This window comes from Podarcis liolepis, assembly GCF_965112155.1.
Source record: "Podarcis liolepis genome assembly, chromosome: 7".
Classification (NCBI taxonomy): domain Eukaryota; kingdom Metazoa; phylum Chordata; class Lepidosauria; order Squamata; family Lacertidae; genus Podarcis; species Podarcis liolepis.
Window position 1 is genome coordinate 69,250,091 of NC_139561.1, and position 25,825 is coordinate 69,275,915.

General features: G+C 47.4%; 1 protein-coding gene across 2 annotated transcripts in view; it reads left to right on the forward strand.

The window, feature by feature from the left end:
• Positions 1 to 22,042, forward strand: part of LOC310710879 (discoidin, CUB and LCCL domain-containing protein 1-like) — a 41,518-nt gene extending 19,476 nt beyond the window's left edge. Inside the window, exons 3-15 of one of the 2 annotated variants that reach the window (XM_083512156.1) lie at positions 6,099 to 6,236; positions 9,029 to 9,080; positions 9,784 to 9,856; positions 11,249 to 11,382; positions 11,542 to 11,579; positions 11,862 to 12,056; positions 13,191 to 13,312; positions 13,422 to 13,602; positions 15,260 to 15,352; positions 15,950 to 16,040; positions 17,335 to 17,375; positions 18,797 to 18,919; positions 20,826 to 22,042. In XM_083512156.1, coding sequence (XP_083368282.1) covers positions 6,099 to 6,236; positions 9,029 to 9,080; positions 9,784 to 9,856; positions 11,249 to 11,382; positions 11,542 to 11,579; positions 11,862 to 12,056; positions 13,191 to 13,312; positions 13,422 to 13,602; positions 15,260 to 15,352; positions 15,950 to 16,040; positions 17,335 to 17,375; positions 18,797 to 18,919; positions 20,826 to 21,373 — 1,829 coding nt within the window. In that variant the 3' untranslated portion in view covers positions 21,374 to 22,042. The remainder of the gene's footprint in view (positions 1 to 6,098; positions 6,237 to 9,028; positions 9,081 to 9,783; positions 9,857 to 11,248; positions 11,383 to 11,541; positions 11,580 to 11,861; positions 12,057 to 13,190; positions 13,313 to 13,421; positions 13,603 to 15,259; positions 15,353 to 15,949; positions 16,041 to 17,334; positions 17,376 to 18,796; positions 18,920 to 20,825) is intronic. The other variant, XM_083512157.1, reaches the window with a different exon arrangement.
• The last annotated feature ends 3,783 nt before the right edge of the window (positions 22,043 to 25,825 follow it).

Below are 25,825 nucleotides of genomic sequence, written 5' to 3' on the forward strand. Positions count from 1 at the left end.
GCCAGATAGGCGGGGTATAAATAATAATAATAATAATAATAATAATAATAATAATAATAATAATATATAATATATTATTATTATTATTATTATTATTATGTTGGAAGGTAGGCAGGTGAGTCAGTGCACTAATGGACTAACCTCCATTGTCGGCAGGTAAGGCATGGCCCAGTGATGGGTGGACTAAACAGGGGGTTGAGAACCCCTCCCTCCCTCTTCCAATTACCCCTTCCCCACTTGGTAGTTTCCTTCCTTCCCACACAGATCAACTGAGGCCAAGGCCTAATGGAGGCTGCAAATTGTCCACCCCCAGTTTTTATTGCACCATCTGTGTCCCACAGTGCTTGTGAGTTGTTGGCATCCCTCTATCTTGGGAGACAATGGAAGACTGTGCCTTGGCGTAAAGTCAAACTGTTGGAGAGTTACAGTGCCTGGTGTGACTGCAGACATATGAGGGAGACATGTTTTGTTGCATCTGGGGAAGATGAAGGCTGTTGCAGGTGTATCAGGTGTTTCTTCTTCCTGGGCTCCTCCCAGTGGTCATTCCTCCTCTGGTCACTGTTCTCGTCTGCAAGGGATTCCCACAGGGCAGGGGTGATGTACACATATTTCTCTATGCCCTAAGAATCCGCAATTTGAAAGAGCAGCAGTGAAGCAAACAGAGGGAAGGAGAGCCAGACTAAGAGGGAAAAGGAAGAGTGTTGATAAATGGCCTGTTGTGGTTGTCCCACACATCTCATCTGTTTTGGCTCTGAATCTGTTCCCTTTCCCCACCATTTCGTCTTCCTAGATGGATCAGTTTGGAGTTAGGAGCTGGGGCGAGGCGTGTTTAATGGCTGATGAGGATGGAGACACACATGACTACTTGTTTTAAAAGGGTGTGTGGGTGTCTAGCTGCAGGCAGGATGCAAAACACTTTTTTTCTTCTTCTGGCACACAGTGACTCCAGTGATGGCTCTATAATTCATGATTGCCCTATTGTCCCAGTCAGAGCTCTTTGCAGAATGGTGTTTGGGTAAGATGAGGATGTGGGAATCACTCACTCTGACTCAGCCATAGTTTTACGGCTGCTTAATCAGAGTGAAGCATCTACAGGAGACTTTGCCGCACAGAGGTTCAGGGTCTCGCCTCAAGGAACTCCCCTCCCCGCCTGCCCTGCATGCCCTTACTAGCAAGAATTAGGTTGGTTTTCAGCTGATCTGTTTATTATAACTCTCCTTGCTTTGTCTGCAGAAAATGTGCAGGCAGATTAGACAGTATAAGCGAATCATTGAGCATTAAGAATGGACAGATCTGTCTCTTTTGGTGCTCTAGGTTTCTCATTTTTCCAATCTGAAATTCATTTCTCTGTATTTCTGCAGCACTTTGAAATTTTTTAAAGAAAGAAAAAATCCTCATGAAAATTTGTCAGCATTTTCATGCAAAGTCTCCTAATAAATGATTTTTAGATTTAGATATAACTGACCTTTATTTGCAAGCAATTTCTTATAATAAAGTGCTGATTTTTAATGCTATTTCCACTGTCTCCCCCAAACAGACACATTTTTATACATATTGTTTGATTGAAGAATTGCATTGCAAAATTCAGAGATGTGCAGATTTCAAAATATAGCTGTGCTTTGGTGCAGGGATTGGTTCAAGAAGTGTGAGTTAGATATTTTCTCATTAAAAGGGAAACAAAATGAATTTTCTCTTCCATCCCCATTGAGCATTCATTCTGAATTGTTTGCTGGAAAGTTAGATGATTTTGCATCAAGCAATTTATATCCCACACTTCCCAATGATTTTGAGTGTTGTGTGATTTGGAGTGGGTGCTTTTTCTTATCTGGTCACCTTTACTGAGTTCCTGGCATAGCGCTTTGAGACCGCAGATTCCCATCCGCCCTCCCACTCGCTGGCCTGCAATGGCACATACCAGAGCTGTCAGTAATGCTTGTGTAACATCTGGTGGGCCAGCAAAATGTGTCATATGCTCGCAAGCCAGCTATAAAGCAGGACTGAACAAAGAGTAGGAGAGAGACACAGCAAGAAATGTTCCCAAATGCATCCCACCCCCATCCCCCCGTTCTAGTCATCTACACCTCCTTTCCATATTCAAGTCTGTACTGGAAAGAAGCTCATCCATGCAGACATTAATGGTCCATCTAAGATGATTCACAGAGGACATGCAAGGCCATTCCAGCATGTGAATGCAAAGGCTTTCCCTAGAAGGCTCCTCTTTGCCTCATCTGCTCTCTTTCATTCTAGACTCTCAGGGATGGACTGGGCTTTGGAAGGTCATTTCCTCAGATTCAGGGGAAGGCATCCTGTTAGCGTCCTGGATCTGGTCCCATAGGCCCTGATGGTCCAGGAGCTTCTTCTGGAGGGTCCTCTCATACATCCGAGTGGTCTCCTCTAGCAGTCATCTCGGAGCCCTGAATGTGGTCCAGTTCCTTAACTGGTGCCTCTGCAGCCTCCAGTTCTTGTGTCTGTGTTGCTGCTGGATTGAGGGCATATGAAAAGATATACAGGTAACTCCCATTTTAGGCATGGCTTACATTGGTGCAATCGTGTACACGTGTACACGTGTACAGCGCCGAACCTGAAAAGGACCTGGAAACGTCATCACTGAAACGTCACTAAGAGGGCGGACTGGAGGGCAGGGCGGGTGTTGGCAGGTTTCTTCAATGGGTTTCTGATTTCACACAAGCACGCAAGGACCTGGAACGCAACCCACTCGCAAATGGGGTGTTTCCTGTACAGTGGTACCTCAGGTTAAGAACTTAATTCATTCTGGAGGTCCGTTCTTAACCTGGAACTGTTCTTAATCTGAGGTACCACTTTAGCTAATGGGGCCTCCCGCTGCTGTCGTGCCGCCGCCACGTGATTTCTGTTCTCATCCTGAAGCAAAGTTCTTAACCCGAGGTACTATTTCTGGGTTAGCAGAGTCTGTAACCTGAAGCGTCTGTAACCCGAGGAATCACTCTATATATTTTCAGATGCCCTGAATCCAGCAGCAATCTACATCACACACACACACATATATACACACACAACTCAAATTCCCAATATAGGAAGAAGTAGAGCTTTAACTCTTTGCCCCCAGCTATGATCCCAATATAGATCTCTGCCCCCACCCAGCCAGTCGATTGACCTAAGGGGAATAAGTTCACATTGCAATGAATGGAATCCGCCCCCCCCCCCATTCAAATAACCAGCATGGAAGAATCTGAATCGAGGCACAAAGAGTTAAAGTTTTCAACAACACACACCAAGCTACAGTCCTAATCTGGATCAGGCCCTCCGCACTGGCAGATTGAGTCACCCTCTCCCCCCGCCCCTCATTAAGTTGCAGAACTGGCTTGTCGTCTAGGTTGCCCATTCAATTCCATGGAAGATTAGAATGCGTGAACATGGGCCTGAGGCTTTCCTTGTTAAAGTGAAGTGGGAGCCATAAAACGAATAAGAGCAGAATGCATTGCAACAGGTCTTGGTGTTCCTGGCCTGCCTGCTGAAATGACAGCTGGGGCTTGCGGGAGGGGGAAGCTGTGTCGTGCAAATCTGCCCGTTATAAAACAGGGACTTATTGATCAGACCCTTCCTACAAAGTGCTGGGCAAAGGCTGGTAGTTTGTTAATCCGGGGTCTTAATGGGGAGAGGGAGATTGCAAATTAATTTGGATTACATGGCTGAGAGCACGAGGGGATTTGTTTTCTAAGTTGTTTGGAGCCGAAAGAGAAAAGGGGGGAATTTGGTGGCCATAGCTGGTAGCTAAATCTCTCTTCATTTGTTGGGCATCAGACATTTGGGTCGCATGTATGGCTGGGGGGGGGGGGAATGGAGATTTGTTTGCATTTAAAGGTGAGCTTCCCAGATTCACACTTCCTGAAGCAGCACATGAACCGAAACACAGACATCCTTCTAAATCTGAAGGATGTTGCAGGGCCAAGTAAGGTGCACAGTAATGCATACACTGGAGTAAAGTGTGCATTAAAATGCATACGTCAGTGAAAATAACATGCAAAGGTGTGTTGTGTTAGAGAAATGTGCTTACAAAATGTACATATTAGGCAAAACGGCCTACGGAAATATCTGGAGAAATTGGCTGGTGGATTTTCATGACCACCTAAAAATAATAATAGAATTGCAAACTGATGTGGAAAACTGAGAAACAGAGAAGAACTGAAATTGCCAGATTTACCTGTCCCCAGCCGCAGGAGACCGAAAGAGAGGGTTTTGTCCTCTGTGGATGCAGAAACTGTGGCCCTCCAGATGTTGCTGGACTCCAACTGCCGTCAGCCTGGGTCCCTTCCAGATTGGTGGAGGGTTGGTTTTGCTTTTGCATATTCTGTAACATGTCGACAATTCCGTTATAGTGCATTTAGTGGTGGATTTATACTGGACCATCCATCATTCCGCTTTATTAGTCGATCTGCGAGGCTTACCCAACTGAAGCTTGGATTATTGCCATCTGGAGCAGCACTTTTGCACTTTGCGTAACAAAGGAGGGAAGAAGAAACTGGAACATTGGCAATACCGTAGAAAAAGTTTCAGGATTTCAACAGAGCCATTGGCTACGCTTGCTGAGGCTGATAGGAATTGCTGGTCAGCAACATCTGGAGGGCCAAAGGTTCCCTTCACCTCGTTTAATCAATAAAGCAATACCTATTTTTGCAAAGTGGTATATTTTCCCCCAAAAGTTGTCTACCTTGTTGTTTCTTAAGTTGTGCAACTGCTTGATATGGTTTCCTCCCCCTTCATTATAGCCAATGTCCATTCTTGATATTGCAGTGGTACCTTGGTTCTCAAACTTAATCCATGCTGGAAGTCAGTTCCAAAACGAAAGCGTTCTAAAACCAAGGCACGCTTTCCCATAGAAAGTAATGCAAAACAGATTAATCCACTCCAGACTTTTAAAAACAACCCCTAAAGCAACAATTTAACATGACTTTTACTATATAACGAGACCATTGATCCATAAAGTGAAAGCAATAATCAATGTACTGTACTATAAAATAAATAAGACAGTATTGTAGATGATAAAAATAAAAAGGAATATTTTTTTCTTACATGCACTGATGATAGTCATTGTTTGGATGGGAGGCTTTTATCCATTTCTGCAGTCACACAGTCAGTCAGTAGCTGAACTGGGTTCCACACAGTCACAAAAACAAATTAACCGAAAAAGCCTCAAAAACAAAAACGCAAAATAAATAGCAAAAACAAAAGCGCCAAACTTAATCCATTCTGGAAGTCTGTTTGACTTCCGAAATGTTCGAAAACCAAGGCGCAGCTTCTGATTGGTGCAGGCGCCCCGGGAACAATAACCAACAGCCACATCAGTCATTTGGCTTCTGAAAAACGTTTAATAACCGGAACACTTAACTTCCGGGTTTTCGTTGTTTGGGAACCAAGGTACCACTGTACTGTTCTTCAAAATAGTCCAGTGTTTCACTCTGGTGATAATAAATGTTGCTGCCTTTGTAAGAAGTCTAGGCTTTGCAGATCCACCACAAGGAACTTTTGGCCATTCATTTAGTTGCAGTGTGCATGGAGATAGCCTGGTCTGAACATTGAATTGACACAACTGATGGTCTGAACATTGAATTGTGGTACATAAGGATCTGGTCAATAGTATTGACTGAAAAACTGGCATGCCAGATGTGAAGAGCCAATGAGAATTCAAACCCCTTTAATATCTTCAACACTTGGTAATCATTCCTTGACTTCATACAACATGAGGACAGTGTTCAGAATCTGCCTTTGACTCATGGCAATCTGTGGAGAGACCTGCTAAGCGAACTTCAGGAATAAGACAATGACACTGTGGGTTTGTTTGTTTTTTAATGTTGTTTCATAGTATTTATCATAAATATGGAAAATCAATAAAAATATTTTTATAAAAAGTATGGGAATCATCTTTTTGATTGCTTCTCTGCATTCAAAAACTGGAGGTAGAAAAGTTAGACACCAAGGAGCAATCTGAGCTCTCTGTTGATCCATTGCTGAAGATGATTGCTTAAGGCTGGGCTGAATAACCAGTCTGTTTCTTGATGTAATGATTCATGAGTGTAACTTGTTCTCTCTCTCTCTCTCTCTCTCTCTCTCTCTCTCCCCAGGCCCATATTGTAGCAATTCAAATCCTCCACGCACAGTCCTGGTGATGGACTCCACCCCAGTGACCATCTTGTTCAACACAACAACACATCGCTCGGGACGTGGCTTCCTCCTTTCTTATGCCAGTGGCAACCAATCAGGTAAGAGAGATACGCACCTTGCATTTGGTGCAAAGTTTGAGGTAACTGGGAAAAGTTTTGCCTCTTCAGCCTTCTGCCAGTTCCACTTCCATCAGTGCATCTCAGTGAGCTCACCCATATGTCACTCTTGCCCTTTGATGAATGCCTTTCTAATTAAAAATAAAATAAAAATAATTATATTTTTTTAAGTATTTGTGGCTGTTCATACAGTGAAACTATTCCTCGTAGGGAAAGTGCTCCAGACCCTTGATCACTTTAGTTACCCGTTTCTCCTCCTTTGCCAGTTGAAGGACCTGCTGATGGGACGTAGGAACCTAGGAAGTTGCCTTACAGCAAGTCAGAACATGGGTGCATCTTGCTCAGTCAGTACTGTCTACACTAACTAGCAATGGCTCTCTAGGGTTTCAAGCAAGGGAAACCCTGTAGTCCTTCCTGGAGATGTCTGGGATTCCACCTGGGGTCTTCTGCATGCAAAGCAGATGCTCTACCACTGAGCTGCGGCCCTTTCCCAAAGGATGAGAAACACAGGATGTTGTCTCAGGGCGAGTCATACCATTGGTCCATGTAGCTCAGTATTGTCTACACACTGACTGGCAATAGCTCTCCAGAGCTCCAAGCTTGGACATTCCCAGTCCTATCTGAAGATGCCAGGCAGGGGTTGAACCTGCAAAGCCACGGCCTTTCCCCAAAGCAGTGTAAATGAGCCATTACATTCATGAGAATCGTGCCTTGTGTTTTGACACTGGCAGGCAGAATGCCAATGGGAAACATCTGCAGCTGGCCTTTGCCTTTGAAGGCCCCACACAAGCAGCCAGTCATTGGGTCTTCCACACCACAAACATTTGTGAGTCACCATCCACCGCCACCCCATCATCCCTTTGAGATTTTTTGAGAGGGATCGTAAGAGGATATGAGTTTCTAAGGGTTGATGAGAAACTTTGGACATTAGACTGCTTGGTATTCTTTCTCTTACGAGAATTAGGGAAAACAACTCCTGTTGTGTCCATCTTGGAACAGACTGCATTCTTGACATTTGTTTCTGACCTGCTATGAGCATAGCACTGTCAATCAGATACTCTTGCCCAAGCCGTTCTCTTCTCTCAGAAACAGATTCCTAGAACATGGTTCATAGGTGTGCAGCTCCCCATCTACTTCCATAGAGCTTGTGCTGCTGAATCTCCTAATGCAGGGGTAGCCAATCCATGGCACTCTCCAGAAGACAGAGTCATAGAGTCATAGAACTGTCGAGTTGGAAGGGACCCCAAGGGTCATCCAGTCCAACCCCTTGCAATGCAGGAATCTCAGCCAAAGCATCCATGACAGATGGCCATCCAGCCTATGCTTAAAAACCTCCAAGGAAGAAGAGTCCACAACCTCCCAAGGGAGACTGTCCCACTATTGAACAGCTCTTACTGTCTGAAAGTCCTTCCTGGTGTTTAGTTGGAATCTCCTTTCTTGTAACACGAAGCCATTGGTTTGAGTCCTACCCTCTAGAGTAGGGGAAAACAAGCATGCTCCATCTACTATGTGACAGCCCTTTAGATACAGTGGTGCCTCGCAAGACGAAAATAATCCGTTCCGCGAGTCTCTTTGTCTAGCGGTTTTTTCGTCTTGCGAAGCAACCCTATTAGCGGCTTAGCGGATTAGCGCTATTAGCGGTTTAGCGGTTTAGCAGCTATTAAAGGCTTAGCGGCTTAGCGGCTTAGCGGCTAAAAGGCTATTAGCGGCTTAGCGGCTTAGAAAAGGGGGGGGCAAAAAAATCGCAAGACTCGCAAGACGTTTTCGTCTTGCAAAGCAAGCCCATAGGGAAATTCGTCTTGCGAAGCACATCAAAAAATGGAAAACCCTTTCGTCTAGCGGGATTTTCGTCTTGCGAGGCATTCGTCTTGCGGGGCACCATTGTATTTGAAGATGGCTATTGTATCTCCTCTCAGTCTCCTCTTCTCCAGGCTAAACATATCCAATTCATGTTAAGCTAGTGGTCCGCTAAGACGCCCTAGAGCCACTACTTGTGTGTACTACTTGCAAGCCAGGTGCCCCATCTTATATTTGTTCATCTCGCTCTTCCTGCCTAAGTGCAGAACCTTACATTTGTCCCTACTGGAATTCATTTTGTTAGTTTTGAACTAGTAGAACTGATTCTGTCTCTATTGCCTGAAATTTTGTGCTGCACGACAGATTTGCCTCTGTTTTCCTCACATACAGAGGAAAAAGTGAGTTCTGCAGAGCTGAATTGATTTCTATAAGCCCAGTCTACATTTGGATCCAGACAGTGGTGCAGTTAGGTAATTTTAGGTTAGTCTTCCCCAGCCTGGTGCAAACCAGATGTTGGTGGACTACAGTTCTCATCATCCCTGACCATAGGCCATGCTGAGTAAAGCTGATGGGAACTGGAGTCCAAAACATTTGGTGGGCACCAGGTTGAGGAAGCCTGTTTTAGATCCTTTAGACTTAATTGTCTTACTCTCCCACCCCACCCCATTCCACACCACACACACTTTAGCTTGAAGTGTGAATTTCATCACTTATTTTAAAATGTGGTCAGCCTACCCTGCTGCCTATTCTGCTGGTCCAAATGTCCTGCTCTGATGGTGCCATTGGATTGTATCCCTACTCAGAATAGGCCCATTGGAGTTAATGGACATGACTGACGGGTTCATTAATTTCAATGGGTCTACTCTGAGTAGGACTTATTTGAAGACAACCCACTGTATCCAGATCAAGGGGTCAGAGTCACTGTGACTTGTAATCAACCAGGCCCTAAGTTCTGAACTCTTCCCCTTCTCTTTTAGATTTGATCTCCTGTTTGCAGAAGGGAATCCATTATGAGAAGGAACAAATCAGGTGAGTGTTCCCTTACGTGAGACTCCAAGCATAGATGGGATTCTTCTTACAGCCCTAAAGGGCCCCCAATACCTGAAAGACCGCCTCCTTCCCCACAGACTCTCTTGGGTGCTAAGATCACCCAGGGGTGTTCCTCTACCCTCAGAAGCTCCAGGGTTGGTGGCTCAGGAGAGAGCCTTCTCTGTAGCAGCTCCCAAGTTGTGGAGCTCCCTTCCCACAGAGGTCCCTCTGGCACCTTCATTATTCAGCTTTCAGAAAATGCTGAAGGTACAGCTCTTTACCCTGACCTCTGACGCTTGAGATTTAGGACCCACCAATTCTTGTGATTTTAAGTTTTTAAGTTTTTCATACAGTGTAACATTGTGTTTTAATATGAATGCTGTGTTTTAATTGTTGGGACCGTAGGGTAAAAAATTACAACAACTCAAGGCCAGCATAAACCTGTCCTCTAAGCAGGTTTGTGGGGCTGCTGCTCTCTCTGCTGCTACCCTAATGTAGGGATTTGAATCTGTGTTCAACTAGGACGGAGTCTTTCTTAGTGTCCTTGAGCCCCAAGGACACAGAGTAGTTATGGCATGGTAGAAATGGAACCCTAAAGCTTGCATATGCCACCTGAGGATATATGAAAACTGGCTCGCTTTACAGAGCTGCTCCCACATAGAGAGAAGGACCCAACACTATGTTGTCTTTTATTTTCTTGCAGAGTTTACTGCCCTGCAGGCTGCAAAGGAGTAACGGGAGACATCTGGGGCAACACGAACCAAGGCTACCGGGATGTGAGTCCTGCAGCATCAGTCGTGCTTTCAGAAAGGCATAGGTGTTTTGGACCACAACACCCATCATCCCTGACCCTTGGCCAGGATAACTGAGGCTGATGGGAGCTGTAGTCCATATCATCTGAAGGGGCATGAAATAATCCACAAAAGCTTATGTCATAACAAATTTGCTGTTGTTGTCTTTTAATTAGCCAGAAGACTCATCAGAGGTTATTTTCGGTTGCAACAGGCAAACATAGCTAACCTGCTTTGAAATTGTTACAGTGGAAAGTCCCTGACTGAATATGTTTTCCTGCGGGGCTGCAGACAACACTGCGCTGTTTTTGAAAGGCTCAAGTAGCCCTCAGAAAGAGTGAGGCTTGAAATGTCCCCCTTTAAGCTCACAGTTGGCCACTGATGGTGGCCAGAGCAATACCCCCAAGGTCTCTGCTGACCAGCCCCACAGTGAGCTGACCGTGGTCTTGACCTTCTGCAGCCGAGCCTCAACTCAACCCAGGGGTCAGCAAACTTTTTCAGCTGTGGGCCAGTCCACTGTCCCTCAGACCTTGTGGGGGGGCAGGCTATATTTTTTTTTGGGGGGGGGTGAACGAATTCCTATGCCCCACAAATAACTCAGAGATTTGAATAAAATTTTGAATAAAAGCACACATTCTACTCATGTAAAAACACTCTGATTCCTGGACCATCCGCAGGCCGGATTTAGAAGATGATTGGGCCGGATCCAGCCCCCGGGCCTTAGTTTGCCTACCCATGTCCTAACCAATAAACCCTGCTAGTCCCCAGCCTCAAACAGGATATATTGTGTGATAAAGACAGGAGTCGCACTGATTAAAATGTTTCAAATTGTGATATCAGTGAAGGGTTTAAATAGTTATTTAAAAAGAAATGTGACATTCTTTACAGATGGTTCTTCCCATGGACAAAACATACATCTATTTCCCGATTTCCTTTTTTTTTTTTTTTTGCCTCTATTTATTTCTCTTTATTAATATATTTAGAAACTGCTTTTCTTCAAAGATACCAAGGCAGTGAACAATAAATATAACTTCAATGCTGATACAACCATTGTTTCTGTAAAGTTATCCTGGCAACACATCTGGTGTATGGGAATATCAGCAGATAAGCTCAGAATGTAATTTTAGTATTATGTAGAGTGGTTTTAAGATTGCTTATTTACAACTTTTAATTGTTTTTTGTATTTTTAAGGAATATTTTCAATTCTACTTTGTAAACCACTTAGAGGTGTGTGTGTGTGTGTGTGTGTGTGTGTTTAAAATGCATAAAATAATGTTCTCCATTCCCGTGGTGTCTTCCCGCTGGATTTCTGCTGCCTGAGGATTTGTCACCACCATCTCCTTCCTTTCACTGTCTCATAATATATGTTCCCTGCAGACATCTGTTCTTTGCAAAGCTGCTGTCCATGCCGGTGTAATCTTAGATGAGCAAGGGGGACATGTCACTGTGTCTCGAGAGAAGGGTATCACTCTCTACGAGTCAACCTTTGCCAATGGACTTTACTCAAAAAGGTGAGGGGACAAATCAGAGCGGATGTTCATTAAATATCCAACATTGTCTAATCTCCCTGCAAACAAATAAGGGTGAATGCTCAATAAAGAGGTCGTCTGGAAGCAACCTGAGTCTCAAGATCCTTAATCTTATCCATCTTTCTGTTTCCTTTTGAATAGGGGATCTTTATCTGAAAAACGCCTCATCTTTCACAAAGGTATGTCACTCGTACTAATTTGTTGCTGTATTTGTTTAGAGGGATTTCTGTTCCCGCTACGATACTGATGAATCTTCAGCCTTAAAAAACAACAACCACAAATTGCTGCAAAAATGTGGAGAATCCAATTTAAGATTGCAAAACCAAGACACTTAAAAAGAAACGAAACTGAGAGATACGTCCAGCTCTGTAGTTAATTGGTCCCGTTGCTGAACTTCTGTTACTGGAAACATGTTTTTTCCTAGCGTTCAGCCAAAAGCCACCCTTTCCTTCCTTCCGCAGCCTGCTCCAGTTTCCTGGAAGTATCTGGCTTCAACGCTTCATCGTACTGGCACGAACAGAACGTCATGGGGGAGAACAAGGCCTGGATAGCAGAGCACGCCTCTTTCGCTGCCGACGGCACCTCCTGGGCAGCACTTCAGAGCTCTGCAGATGAGTGGTTGGAAATAGACTTGGGTGGAAAGAGGAACATCACAGGTCAGTAAGTATCTGCATCTTTTTGTTTGTTTGTTTTCACAGGCGGAGTGGAGGGAGATAGATCATGACTCTTGTCCAATATGCTCTGACTGGCAGAAGCTTTCCAGAGTCCTAAGCAGATATCCTTCCCATCACTTCAGTGGGGACTGGTCCATTAGGGGGAAAGGGGTGTTGCCCTCCCAACTTCAGTCTGCCTTCTTACTTATTGCATCCAGTCCAGGGGGGTGCCCCTGGCTGTCAGCAGTGGGGAACCATGACTGTTTAAAGTGGTACGATCCTGCTTTAAATGCACAGTGCAGATGAGGCCTTCCTCTTGCCTTCCTCTGCTTCCTTTCCCCCATTCCTTCCTCCACTGCCCCTCGTTACCTTAGGGATATGGCCCAGGCCACCATTGCATAGAACAAATTTCATATTATGTCCTTTCAGAGTCATTCTTTATTGTTTGGCAAGGCCTGAGGACAAGCTGGGCCCTTTCTGCTGTGGCAAACCCAGAACGTTAGCCTGTTAATTGGCGTGTGGAAGAAGAGAGGCATTGTGACGCCGAGTGGCTGGGGGCTGAGTGGAATGCAGGAAGGGAACGCATGAATGGAAAGGGGGCTTATCTGATTGCCTCTCCGGCTGGTGTTTGGCAGAGCAAGGGGATAGGGTTAAACATACAAGCTGATTGGTCTCGAAAAGCTTCAAGAATCAGGTCCCAGTGGTCCACAGAGGAGGGACGGTGGCTGTTGTTGTTCTATATAACAAGTCTCTCACAATATCAGAACTTGGGGCCATCCGATAAAGCTAAATGTGAGAGGATTCAGGAAAGGCATAGTTTAAACTATGGAGCAAACATAGACCCCATCTGTACCACACTTTTAAAGCGGGATCATACCACTTTAAACAGGTATAGCTTCCCCTGTAGAATCCTGGGAAGTGTGTTTATTTTATTTCATCCTAAGATCTCAGGGCGATTCACAAGAAGTGTAGTTTTTTTAAGGGAGCTGGGAGATGTTAGGAGGTTTCTTTTCCCCTCGCACAGCTGCAGTTCTCAGTGTTTTTAACAACCGCTTCTTCTTCCATGAAAAGAGCCTATTTCACACATTAGCACTGTTGCCGTATGTGAGGTACCAGTTTAACCCATCTCTGTTCCAGGAATCATAACTAAGGGATCGTCTCACAAGCACGACTACTACGTCAAGTCCTACCAAGTCCTCTCCAGCAGGGATGGAAAGAACTGGAAGGCCTACAAATCCAACGGTGGTCATGAGGAGAAGGTGCGGAGGGAATAGCATCAGTGAATGGTTTAGGCCAGGATGGAAAAGGGGTAGCAAAAGCTCGCTTTGGAAAGGTCCCCGCAGTTGACCCTCCATTTCACCCTCTCAGGTCTTCGAAGGAAATAAAAACAGCCACGAAGAAGTCTCCAACGCCTTCATCCCCCCGATCCTGGCCCGCTACCTGCGCATCGTGCCCCACAGCTGGAACCAGAGGGTGGCTCTGAAAGTGGCACTTCTGGGGTGCCAAGTGGCTCGCCTGAAGTCCCAGCACCCCTATAGCGACGGCGGAAGTAAGGAGGGGTGGGGCCGGCTGTATGTTTGGTTCTTGGAAAGACGATTTATTTATTTGTGGCTTTTAATGGGGTTTGTAACATTTTATACACTGTATAAGGCCGTCACAAGTCAAGGCCAACCAGGAACCCCCCGGTGGTGGTGGTGGCACCGCCACGGCCTGGAGGTGAGGCCAGAGCTACTGGCAAGAAGAGGCAGAGCCAAGGACAGCCAGAGCCTGATAGTTCAAGTTTTGTCCCTGGTGAGGCCTAGAAAGGCAATGCAGAGACTGAGAAGGTGGAATGTGACAAGTCTGTGCCACCCTCTGAACTTGTTCTAGGATATGGTTACCAGATTTTTTCCCATGAAGCCTGGCTGCAGGCTGCTGAGACTGCTGCTGCCACGTTTCCCGGGGACATTTAATAATAATAATAATAATAATAATAATAATAATAATAATAATAATAATAATAATTTTTATTTATACCCCGCCCTCCCCAGCCAAGGCCAGGCTCAGGGCGGCTAACAAGCAATAATAAAAACAAGTTGAATGAATACGACAAAAACAAGATTAAAATAAAAGGTAAAGGGACACCTGACCATTAGGTCCAGTCGTGACTGACTCTGGGGTTGCAGCGCTCATCTCGCTCTGTAGGCTAAGGGAGCTGGCGTTTGTCCACAGACAGCTTCCAGGTCATGTGGCCAGCATGATTAAGACGCTTCTGGCGAACCAGAGCAGTGCACGGAAACGCCGTTTACCTTCCCGCTGGAGTGGTACCTCTTTATCTACTTGCACTTGACGTGTTTTCGAACTGCTAGGTTGGCAGGCGCAGGGACTGAGCAACGGGAGCTTACCCCATCGCGGGGATTCAAACTGCTGACCTTCTGATTAGCAAGTCCTAGGCTCTGTGGTTTAACCCACAGCGCCACCCGCGTCCCAAGATTAAAATACAACATTAAAATATTGAAACATTAAAATGCAGCCTCATCACAGGAGGAGAAAGGAAAAAGTAAGAGGGGGAGGGAATCAAATTGGCTCCAAGCCAAAGGCCAGGCGGAACAACTCTGTCTTACAGGCCCTGTGAAAAGAAATCAGATCCTGCAGGGACCTCGTCTCATGAGACAGAGTGTTCCACCAGGCCGGAGCCAGTGTTGAAAAGGCCCTGGCTCTAGTTGAAGCTAATCTAACTTCCTTAGGGCCTGGGACTACTAGGGTGTTGCTATTTATAGACCTTAAGGTCCTCCGTGGGGCATACTGGGAGAGGCGGTCCCGTAGGTACGAGGGTCCTAGGAAATCTGGGGACACTCTGGGGACAGAATTTGTCCAGGGACAGATTTGCAAATCTGGGGACTGTCCCCGGGAAATGGGGGCGTCTGGTTACCCTATTTTAAAAGATAGACAGCAGGGGCAGGCTGAGGTTTGCCCATATTGTCAAGCATCCGTTGAGCAGCTGCTGGGAAAAATTCTTCTCTGCCTAAGACCTTGGAGAGCTTGACAATACTAGGCCAGATGGAGAAATGCCCTGACTTGAGAAAAGCAACCTGCCCCCTATAACCCATGTTGCAGCCGGAGGTTGACAGTGGGTTGTGTTTGGACCCTTTTGGAGTAAGAGATAGGAGGGAACACCTGAAGTGTGGTGTGTTAAGTATGTCCCCTGAAGCTCTACCCCTTTGCAGTTCGCAGTGGCCCCAAGGAGTCCCCTCTCCTGACCAGCAGCCCAGCCGTTTTCACCCGAATCCCAGGAATAGTGATCAATTCGGAAAAAACAGGTAAGTGCTCGCTGGCGGCAAGGAGTGGCTTGGCCTAGCTGTTGGAGCAGAGGCAGAAAGGATGGGTTGTTCCATGGGCTGTTGTTCCATGGGCTGAAGGGTTGTTCCATGGATGGTGTAGCAAGCTTGTTTTCTGCTGCTCCAGAGGTTAGGACCCAAACCAGTGAATTCAAATTGCAGGAAAGGAGATTCCAATGAAACATTCAAAAGAATTATTCTGAAGTTAAGAGCTGTTCAACAGTGGAACAGTCTCACTCAGAAGGCGGTGGACTCTTTCATTGGAGGTTTTTAAGCAGAAGTTGGATGGCCATCTGTCAGGGATGCTTTACCTGAGATTCCTGCATTGCAGGGGGGTTAGACTAGATGACCCTTGGATCCCTTCTGATTCCATGCTTCTAAGGGCTTTTTTTTTTCTGTGCTGAATCTCTCAACATTCAGCATATTTGGGTGACCCCACATTCCAGTATTATGATAGAGAGAAAGCCTTCTCTGTGTCTCCACTTTCTTCACACCTTGCCTGATTTTGTACACTTCCATCACATTGCCAATTTCTCCCCTTTTTTCTGCACTGAACTATTTCCCTTCCTTTCTCTCCAGGGCCCCCATTGTTGGTGATGCTGCTGATTGGAGGCTTTGTGCTCATCTCCTCAGCCCTTTTGCTGCTGGTTTTCCTCTGTCGTAAGAAGAGGTGAGTAGCGCCCCCCCCCCCCACTTCTCACCAATCAGCCCTGTCATTTGTGGGGGCTACTTTCAAACCCATCCTGGAAGGCCGGGAGATGTCACAGTCACAAGGTCCATGAGCTTTAGCTTTCCGGCAATCTCCCCTTGACAATGGGCTGCATACACACCATACTTTCAAGACACTTGGCTTTAATAAACATACACAAGGAAGCCTGGGAACTGTAATCACCTGGATTACTGCAATGTGCTCTATGCGGAGCTACCTTTGAAGGTGACCCGGAAACTACAACTAATCCAGAATGCGGCAGCTAGACTGGTGACTGGGAGCGGCTGCCGAGACCACATAACACTGGTCTTGAAAGATCTACATTGGCTCCCAATACATTTCCGAGCACAATTCAAAGTGTTGGTGCTGACCTTTAAAGCCCTAAATGGCCTCGGTCCAGTATACCTGAAGGAGCGTCTCCACCCCCATCGTTCAGCCCGGACACTGAGATCCAGCGCTGAGGGCCTTCTCAATAGTGGCACCTGCCCTGCGGAACGCCCTCTCACAGAGAGAAAACAACTACCAGACTTTTAGAAGACATCTGAAGGCAACCCTGTTTAGGGAAGCTTTTAATGTTTAACAGACCACTGTATTTTAATATTTTGTTGGAAGCCGCCCAGAGTGGCTGGGGAAGCCCAGCCAGATGGGCGGGGTATAAATAAAAAAATTATTAATATTATTATTATTATCATCAACATCATCATTAATTAAGGGTGCTGTGGATTGTGGCTCTGTGAGAGATAAACTATGGTTCTCAGGATTCCTTGGGGGGAAAGCTGTTTGCTTCAACAGTACGATACGCATACAGCCACAAACACAAGTTGAACACATGCATACAAGAAATCTCCCATCCAGTCACCGCAAAGAGTCTGCAAATAGATTGCGCCTTCTGAGATCATGTTGCACTAGGGATAGGCAGCTGTCGCCCTCTCACTTCACACAAATTGACTCCCTCCAGAAACCTCCTGATGCACTACAATTCCCATCATCCCCAAGTACTGGCCATGCTGATGGGAGAGATCTCTAGGTTTGAGAGGTCTGTAGCAGCCTTGAGAGGGTTTTTAAGCTCAGACTGAATCCTGAGAAGACAGAGGCTTTGTGAATGTGTGGTTCTTGGCTCCAGTTGCCTGCCCTGAATTGCTCCGAAGGAGCAGGTACATGAATTGGGAGTGTTCCTGGAAATCCAGAACCTTGGAGTCGGGGTGGAAAATCTGGCTGAACCTGCTTGATAAGTTTTCTCCCTCTCTCTCCCCAGCAGAAAGACACCAGCAGATCAGGATTGCAACCTCATAAAAGGTAAAACGCCTAACAGCATACAGTGGTGCCTCGCAAGACGAAATTAATCCGTTCCGCAAGTATCTTCGTCTAGCGGTTTTTTCATCTTGGGAAGCAACCCTATTAGCGGATTAGCACTATTAGCGGTTTAGCGGCTATTAAAGGCTTAGCGGCTTAGAAAAAGGGGGGGGGAGCGAAAAAAAATCTCAAGACTCGCAAGACATTTTCGTCTTGCGAAGCAAGCCCATAGGGAAATTCGTCCTGCGAAGCGCATTGAAAAACGGAAAACCCTTTCGTCTAGCAGGTTTTCCGTCTTGCGAGGCATTCGTCTTGCGGGGCACCACTGTACAGAACTAGCACAGGTAGTCACGTTTGGGAACTGGTGAGCAGATTGCCCTGCTTTTCCAGTACAAGTGTCTATGGTGCAGGGAGACAGATTATTTTGTGTTTCTGCACACCTGTTTTGAAATAGCTCTCCCCCCCCCCAAAAAAAAATTTTTTTTAGAGCTGACCCACAAATCATTCCAATATCTTAGTCATGGCACCTTGCATCTAGAATGCCCTCCCCACAGAAACCTGCCCAACACTCACCAATTTGTATTTTTGCTCCAGGTAATACAAGGCATTCCAGCTCTTTGAATTGCTGGTTTTCATAGCTATTATGCTCCCGCCTGGTCTGCTGAATGGATGAGGACATTTTCCATCTTTTAAATTGTTCTGTTGTTGAGTTTTGGAGGAGAATGAGAGGTTTTACTTTTTCACTGTGTATTTTCACTCAAGGAGTGAAATTCTAAAGGCTGGCTTGTACGTGCATTTCCTCAACCAGAGTTAGCCGAAGTGGTGCCTTGCAGTTGTTGCTGGACTACAACTCCCATCATCCCTGACCATAGGACATGTGGGTCGGCGCCAGTGGGAGTTGGAGTCCAGCAACATCTACAGGGCATGTATGTTGCCTACCCCCATTCAGACAAATAACAGCCTCCCATCAGCTTCTGTTCGCTAACTTCCAAAACTGAATGTAATTTCCTTTTGCGGCCTGCTCATTATTATAAAAAATTGCTTCAATTGTATCTGGAAAGGAACATTCCTTTATTTCTTATCACAGAGCTGGGAGGGACCTTAGAGATCTTCTAGTCCAGGCATGGCCAAACTTGGCCCTCCAGCTCTTTGGGGACTATAATTCCCATCATCCCTGGCCACTGGTCCTGTTAGCTAGGGATGATGGGAGTTGTAGTCCCAAAACATCTGGAGGGCCAAGTTTGGCCATGCCTGCTCTAGTCCAAGCCCCAATTCAGGATCTGTGTGTTTCTGGTGGTGGTGAGCTGTCTGCCCATTTACTGTAGTTTTATCCAAAATGAAAAATGGACTGTTTGATTGCGGCATGCAAAGTGGCTTCAAGCTGTTCATTTGTTACTCCTGCTGACCTCAGGATTCCCTTTTAGGTTTCCCGACATCAGAAGCCAGCCAGGTGTGTCCCAGAGGGAGCCTGCAGTTGTCCACCTCGGAAATCACCTCGTTTCCTAGGTCTGGAACACCAGTAGATCTCAGCAGAGCTCAGTCTCCAGGTAGGTGGCGTCTGTTCTGGGTTTGAGAAAGGTCCACTGTTGCCCATAGCAAGGGCTGGGGAACCTTTTTATGCCCAAGGGCCACATTCCCTTCTGGATAGCCTTCCAGGGGCCACGTGCAAGCACTATTCAATCTGTATATCTGTGAATCATTATGAAATGCTGTAAGCTTCCACAGACCCAGGTAAGTACTACCCACCTAGGAATCACTTCCTGGAAGGAGAAGTAGGGAGAGCATAACAATATTTACAAGCAAACCATCCCAAATACAACTTACAGACACCTGTTTTTCTTCCCCTGCCCTTCATTCCCCCCAAAACACTGGGGATGCAGGGAGGGAAAAGAATGCCTTTTCTGAATGGCCGTCTTGTTCTTTTGTGGTGGAGAAAACACAGGGTTAATTCTAAGGAACCGGGTTCGGGTGCCCATAAATTAGTTTCGAGCCAATGCAACTCATTGTGCAGAAACAACTCCAGCAAATTTGGACAGCTCTTATTACCAGCTCGTGCTCAGCATATTCGCTCCATTCACCCCACACAGATGGGACCAAACACTCAGCCCATTGACTCCCGATTTCCATCCATGATGCTTAGCACGCATGGGGGGGGGAGAGAAGAGAACTGGGCATGAGGCCATCAGCAAACATCTGCATTCTGGAGCAGCTGGTGGCAGTGCCATTCGTGCAAAGGGGTCAGGCCCACAGGAAGGAAGGAAGCAGGGAGGCGGGAGGAATTCGGGGGAATCTCCACTTTGCGCCCTGCCATGGCCCAACCCTTTGTGCCTGCTATACAAAGCCACTTGGAACAAGGCCTGTTGCCGCACATTTCTCAGGGGTGAGTGCAGGATGTCAGCAGTGCTTGCAGGAGTAAGACCAAGGAAATATGTCCTGGCAGAATCCATGTTTGGGGGTGGGGGGATGATACAGATGCAAAGGATGAAGCTCTCCATTTAGGCAGCTTGTCGACACAGGAAGGTCTTCAGTAGGTGGGAAAAGACAACAGAGGTGGGACCTGTCTAATATTCAAAGGGAGGGGAGAGCATTCCAATGGGCTGGTGCCGCAACGCTAAAGGCCCAATTCCTACATTGGGTGCAAGGGACATCATGATAAGATGGTAGCTTCACAAGGCCCTCAGCTGCAGAGCACAGTGATCGACTGGGACTATAAGGGCTGAGACAGTCCTTCAGGTTCCGAGCCGCATAGGGCTTTGTTCACCAATACAAGAATGCAGACATCCTGAGATGGTATTACGTCAAACACAAATAAGGTTTCTAGTGTGGGAGTATTGTGGAATACTCTGCCAATGGAAGTTCAGCAGGCATTTTCCGATTCAACTTTTAAATATGCCTGTTGAAAAACTCTTTTTATTCCGTCAGGGTGATACAGGCAATTCAAAATACATCTTTCCACAACAGTGACATGATTTTTTAAAAAATAAAAAAATCAACTTCTTTAATATGGCTTTGATTGCATGGATTTTATGTGCAATTGTGGTGATCTATTCTGATATATAGAATAAATTAGTGGCATACAATTATTTGTAAATGAATGAATGAATGAATGAATACAGTGGTACCTTGGTTCTTGAACTTAACCTGTTCCGGGAGTCCATTCAACTCCCAAAACCGTTCAAAAACCAAGGCGCAGCTTCCGATTGGCTGCAGGAGCTTCCTGCACTCAAACGGAAGCCACGTCGGACGTTTGGCTTCCAAGAAATGTTCGCAAACCGGAACACTTCCTTCTGGCTTTGCGGCGTTTGGGTGCCGATTTCTTCAGGAGCCAAGCTGTTCGAGAACCAATCTATCACTTGTATGTACTTATGTACATACATAGGCTGATTTTAGGTGATGTGTCTCAGAGGGCTGAATCCATAATTTCACCAGGATTTCTGTTTTCCCCCTTTACAGAATACGCCGAGCCAGATGTGGTCCAAGTCAGCCCCAGTACCCAGTCCATCCCGTCCACATTCAAGCCGGCGCTGGACGAAGGCTACACGCTCCCCCTGGTGGTGAATCACTACGATGTGCCAGGAAAACACCACGAGTACGCAGAGCCCTTGCCTCCCGAGCCAGAGTATGCCACCCCCTTCTTAGATCAGTCTCCTCCTGCGGAGCCGGAAGGAGGCGCGTTCAGGAAGAACGTCTGCGTCATCAAAGTCATCTCCTCTCCCCAAAGCCAGGCAGGACCCCTGGTCTCGCCCGTCTGCCCAGAGGCCCTGGCGCAATACGACTCGCCTGCTCAACGGCTGGCAGAGAAGCCAGAGGGCAAAGGGGGCGAGGCTGGCTTGCGGGAGGGACCTGCCCAAACCGGCACCATCTACACAGAGCCTCACGGCGACCGGACTCCGAGCCCGAGAGACGAACGCCCTCCGGCGCAGCCAGCTACCTCTCCGCAGAGCCGCTGCTTCCAGCTCACGGACTCCCCGCTCACACACGTCTATCACGAGCCCTTGTGAGCAGCGCAGAAAGGATCTTCTGGTGCCCAGGCTGCTAGGAAAGAGGTGGATTTTTGCAGAGCATCTTCAGGTCAAGGGCGTAGGAAAGCCTTAATCAGGCTCTCTGTCCATCTAGCCCAATATTGTCTACACTGACCGGCAGCAGCTCTGAAGCAGAGATCTTTCCTAATGCTTGACACCTGATCCTTTTTTAAAAAATTGACTGACGTTCTGGGACCTTCTACGTGCAAAGGGCTTGCTTCACCCCTGAACTGTGGTCCTTCTTGTAGGAAAAACATAGCACTCTTCCTCCCACCAGCAAAGGAAAATTAATTCGGTTTTTTCCATGCTCAACTCCTATGGAGCCTGGGCAAGCTTTCAGTTCCAGGGGGCTTGACTGGGGTTCCCTCTTACTTTAATTTAGCAAATGCCTCTGGCTTATCTTCATTAGGACTTGAAGGAACCAGACATGTATTTAGGCAGAGGGTTGGAAAATTGCATTCATATGGTAACATTTATTATCACTGCTCTGCGGTTGCAATTACTTTTTTGTGAATAACAGATATATAATATATATACATGTTGTGGCATGGGGTTCCTAGGAGGAAGAACAGAGCCACCGTAGCTCCCTGATCCTCCATCACATTCCCTTATTAAAAACTTGAAGGCATTTCGTAAACCAAATCAAAATCCTTTGCTCTCTTCGTCTTCCCAACAACAGTCGCCACAAATCCGCCAGATGTTTTGTTTTACTTGCTTTAACTATTCATTTGCTGCTCACTGATATATCCTTCCCCACTTCACGGAGGGTCAAAAACATTAATACATCAAGAAAATGTTTGCTAGCTATCAGTGGCGACTAATTCCATGAGCTGGGAGGCAGTTGTCATGAAATGGTAGGACACCGAGGAAGGGGAGGGGAATCTGGGCGAACGGGTGTAGCCACGACTGGAACACCCCAGGGCAAGCTGAAGATGGGGAAGGGGTGGTTGGGGGCTTAGGAGGTACTTGCGGGACATCAGAGGACAGCGAGGGGGCAGCTGACAGGTCACGGGAGTCAGGGGAGGGGGACACATTGCCAGAAATCAGAGGTGCCCCCTCCCATCTCCACAGACACAGCAGGCTCTGAGGCTTTGGGAACAGTGGGAACAGTGCGCTCCAGGAGACTGAGACAGGGAACAGAACAGGCCAAATTTACTAGTTGATCAGATGAAGATTACAGGATTTGTTAGTTCTGGGAGGTCTGTGGTCACTCGGTTGGATTAGGCTCAGAGCAGGTGAGGATCTCATCTGCCTCATCAAGTGGAGCAAACCCAGATGTGTCCATCAAGATGGTAAGGAGAAAGGGAAGCAAGGCAGAGACTCTGCTCAGCTTTCGATGTGGATGGACCACAGCTTGGCTGCTTCACAAACGCCACTGGACTGTGACTTAGGGACTTTTTCTGACTCTGGGTCTGCTGCAGAGGTGCGGAACTTGGCCTTACTGTTTGCTTGGGGTACTGGACTGTTGTTTTTTTACCTTTAGGACTGACTAGAACTTGCTGATCAGAAGTTTGGCAGTTTGAATCCCCTTGACGGGGTGAGCTCCCGTTGCTCGGTCCCTGCTCCTGCCGACCTAGCAGTTCGAAAGCACGTCAAAGTGCAAGTAGATAAATAGGTATCGCTCTGGCGGGAAGGTAAACGGTGTTTCCGTGCGCTGCTCTGGTTCGCCAGAAGCGGCTTAGTGATGCTGGCCACACGACCCAGAAGCTGTACGCCGGCTCCCTCGGCCAGTAAAGCGAGATGAGCGCCGCAACCCCAGAGTCAGTCACGTCTAGACCTAATGGTCAGGGGTCCCTTTACCCTTACTCTCTAACATGGCCCTTGTGACTGTGTACACCAGCAAGACTTACATCAAGGTATGCCAGGGTTCAAGACAGCAGGACATTCAGGATAGTAGTTGCTGGAAACTCTGGTGGGGGAGAATGTTCTTGTGCTTGGGTCCTGCGAACAGGGTTCCCACAAGCATTTGGTCAGCCACTGTCAGCACAGGAAACTTGACCACTGGCCTGCTCCAGCCAGCTCTTCTGATGTTCATACATCAAAATACCCATTGACATGAGCTGTGATATCATGGTACCCATGGGCCAAAACAGGCATATAACGCTGACAAAAAACGATGGCGAAACAAGGATTCTCTTCGTTAAGAACCGAAGGGCCTAGGCTTTTGGCAAGGGGGCCACAAAACAAGTCCACCGTATAGAGAGCAGCCACAAAAAAGATACTCTCACTACTGGGCCTGTAACTCTCGTGACTCACCACACAAGGCAACAGCAGACAAACCTCTTAGTCAGGGGCGCCGACTTATAAAAAATATTGGGGGGGCCCATACCGGGGTCCATACTGGCGGCAGGATGGCAGTGGTGCTTTTGCATGCAAGAACCGGCCTGCCCTCCCCAGGCTTCGCGCCGGGAGGCGGCCACCCCCTCCTACCAACGTCACCTTAGCCGAACCCAGAAAAAAAGCCCTGCTCCGGCGGCGGGAACTCCCGTCTCCTCCATTCTCCCCTCACCCCGGTCCCTCGCCGGCGACGAATACGCCGTTCCTCGGCCCCGCGGCTCCATTCCTTTCTAAAGTCCCGCCGCTGGGGGTCTTCCTCTGACTGACCGACCTGCCCGCCCCTTCTCAGGAGCTCCCGGTCACTTTGGGAGGCACGCGCCAGAGTCCCCTGCGCGGTTTTTGGCAAGGTGCCTAATAATTTTCTTAAATTATTGGGGGGGGCAGAGCCCCCCAAACGAATTTTTGAGGGGGCTCAGGCCCCCTCAGGCCCCATGGAGTCGGCGCCTATGCTCTTAGTTTGAGATGCAAACTGGAGAGCATGCCTTTCAGGGACTGGGAAACTCTGCCCTCCACTATCACTGTTGGTCAAGGGCCAAGACATGAGCCAGTGTGGTGGAATAGCAAGTGTTTGACAAGGGACGCAGGTGGCGCTGTGGTCTAAACTACTGAGCTTCTTGGGCTTGCCGATGGAAAGGTCGGCGGTTCGAATCCCTGCGATGGGGTGAGCTCCCGTTGCTTGGTCCCAGCTCCTGCCAACCTAGCAGTTCAAAAGCATAACAGTGCAAGTAGACAAATAGGTACTGCTGCAGTGGGAAGGTAAATGGCATTTCCATGTGCTCTGGCTTCTGTCATGGTGTTCTGTTGTGCCAGAAGCGGTTTAGTCATGCTGGCCACCTGACCCAGAAAGCTGCCTGCGGACAAACACCAGCAGTGGCGTAGCGTAGGTTGTCAGCACCCGGGGCAAGGCAAGTAATTTGCGCCCCCTAACCCGTGGATTTGCGTCCCCTAACCCTAACCCCCAGATTTTGCGGCCGGTGTGGCCGGGCCCCCCCTGCACCCCCCACGCTACGCCACTGAACACCAGCTCCCTTGGCCTGAAAGCGACATGTTGAGTGACATAATTTATTATGGGAGGGGACTGTTACAAACTGGACCCACCCTCCACTTAACCAGGCTCCTGTGTCTTTAATAGAGTTGCCAAAATTTACTGGCTGCTTCCAAGCAGTTCATTATCAGCAAACGGCACACTGTGCGTCTCTTGGAAAAACCCTAAGCTCACTGTAATTTTCACTCTTCTTTCATTTCAACCGCATTAAGTTGGGGAGCCAGAACAAGCGATTACCAGCTGCCCCGAGCACAAAAATTATGCTTCCGAAATCTCTTGATAGCGATTCCGCACAGAAAGAGGCAAAGCCACAGCCGCCCCTCCCCATGTGCCACTCACAGCAGAAGCCCTTTTTAACAAGACTTTAGGCGCACACCATGCCCAGCTGCCCGCGACGCCTCTTGTGGTCACAGCGAATAATATTGCACCGCTGTAATATTTGGGAAGGGCATAATGCCACAGCGGCTTCAGGTTCCCTTTGATCCCCACCCGCCTCTTCCGCTCGATATCCAGCGGTATTTCTGTAGAAAGTTATCGATACCCACGTTTCAATACATATGCAAATAATGGCAGTGCATTCTGGGTACCTTTCCGAACCCTGCTTTTCAGCGGCCGCAAACAAGATTCGCTCTTAAGAGCTATTGAGAGGGAGTGAGAAATCTTACCCCTACCGGTGCAAAGGGAAATCGCAGCACTTTTGCAATGCGGGTGCTCGCATGTTTGCTCGGGGGAGTAGCTGCAAACTATGTGGCAATGGGGCTTACTCCCAAGTAAGTGCGTCTGCTAGGATCGCGACGTTAATTCTTGCAAAGCTGCAAAGAGAGATCTACAAGCCAGCGGAGGTTTGCCTGAGTTGGGATGCATACAGCGGGTGCACAGACGGTTGTCGGTCGGCTGGGCGAGAGGCTGCTATTACCATGGATGCCACTGCTAAGGCAGGCTAAAATCCGGACCCTCGCAAGAACCATAGCAAACCCCTGAGCTCCACTGCAATTGCTTTCCAGATTCATTGTACTCTATTTTTGAAAGACATTGAAAGACCTACATTG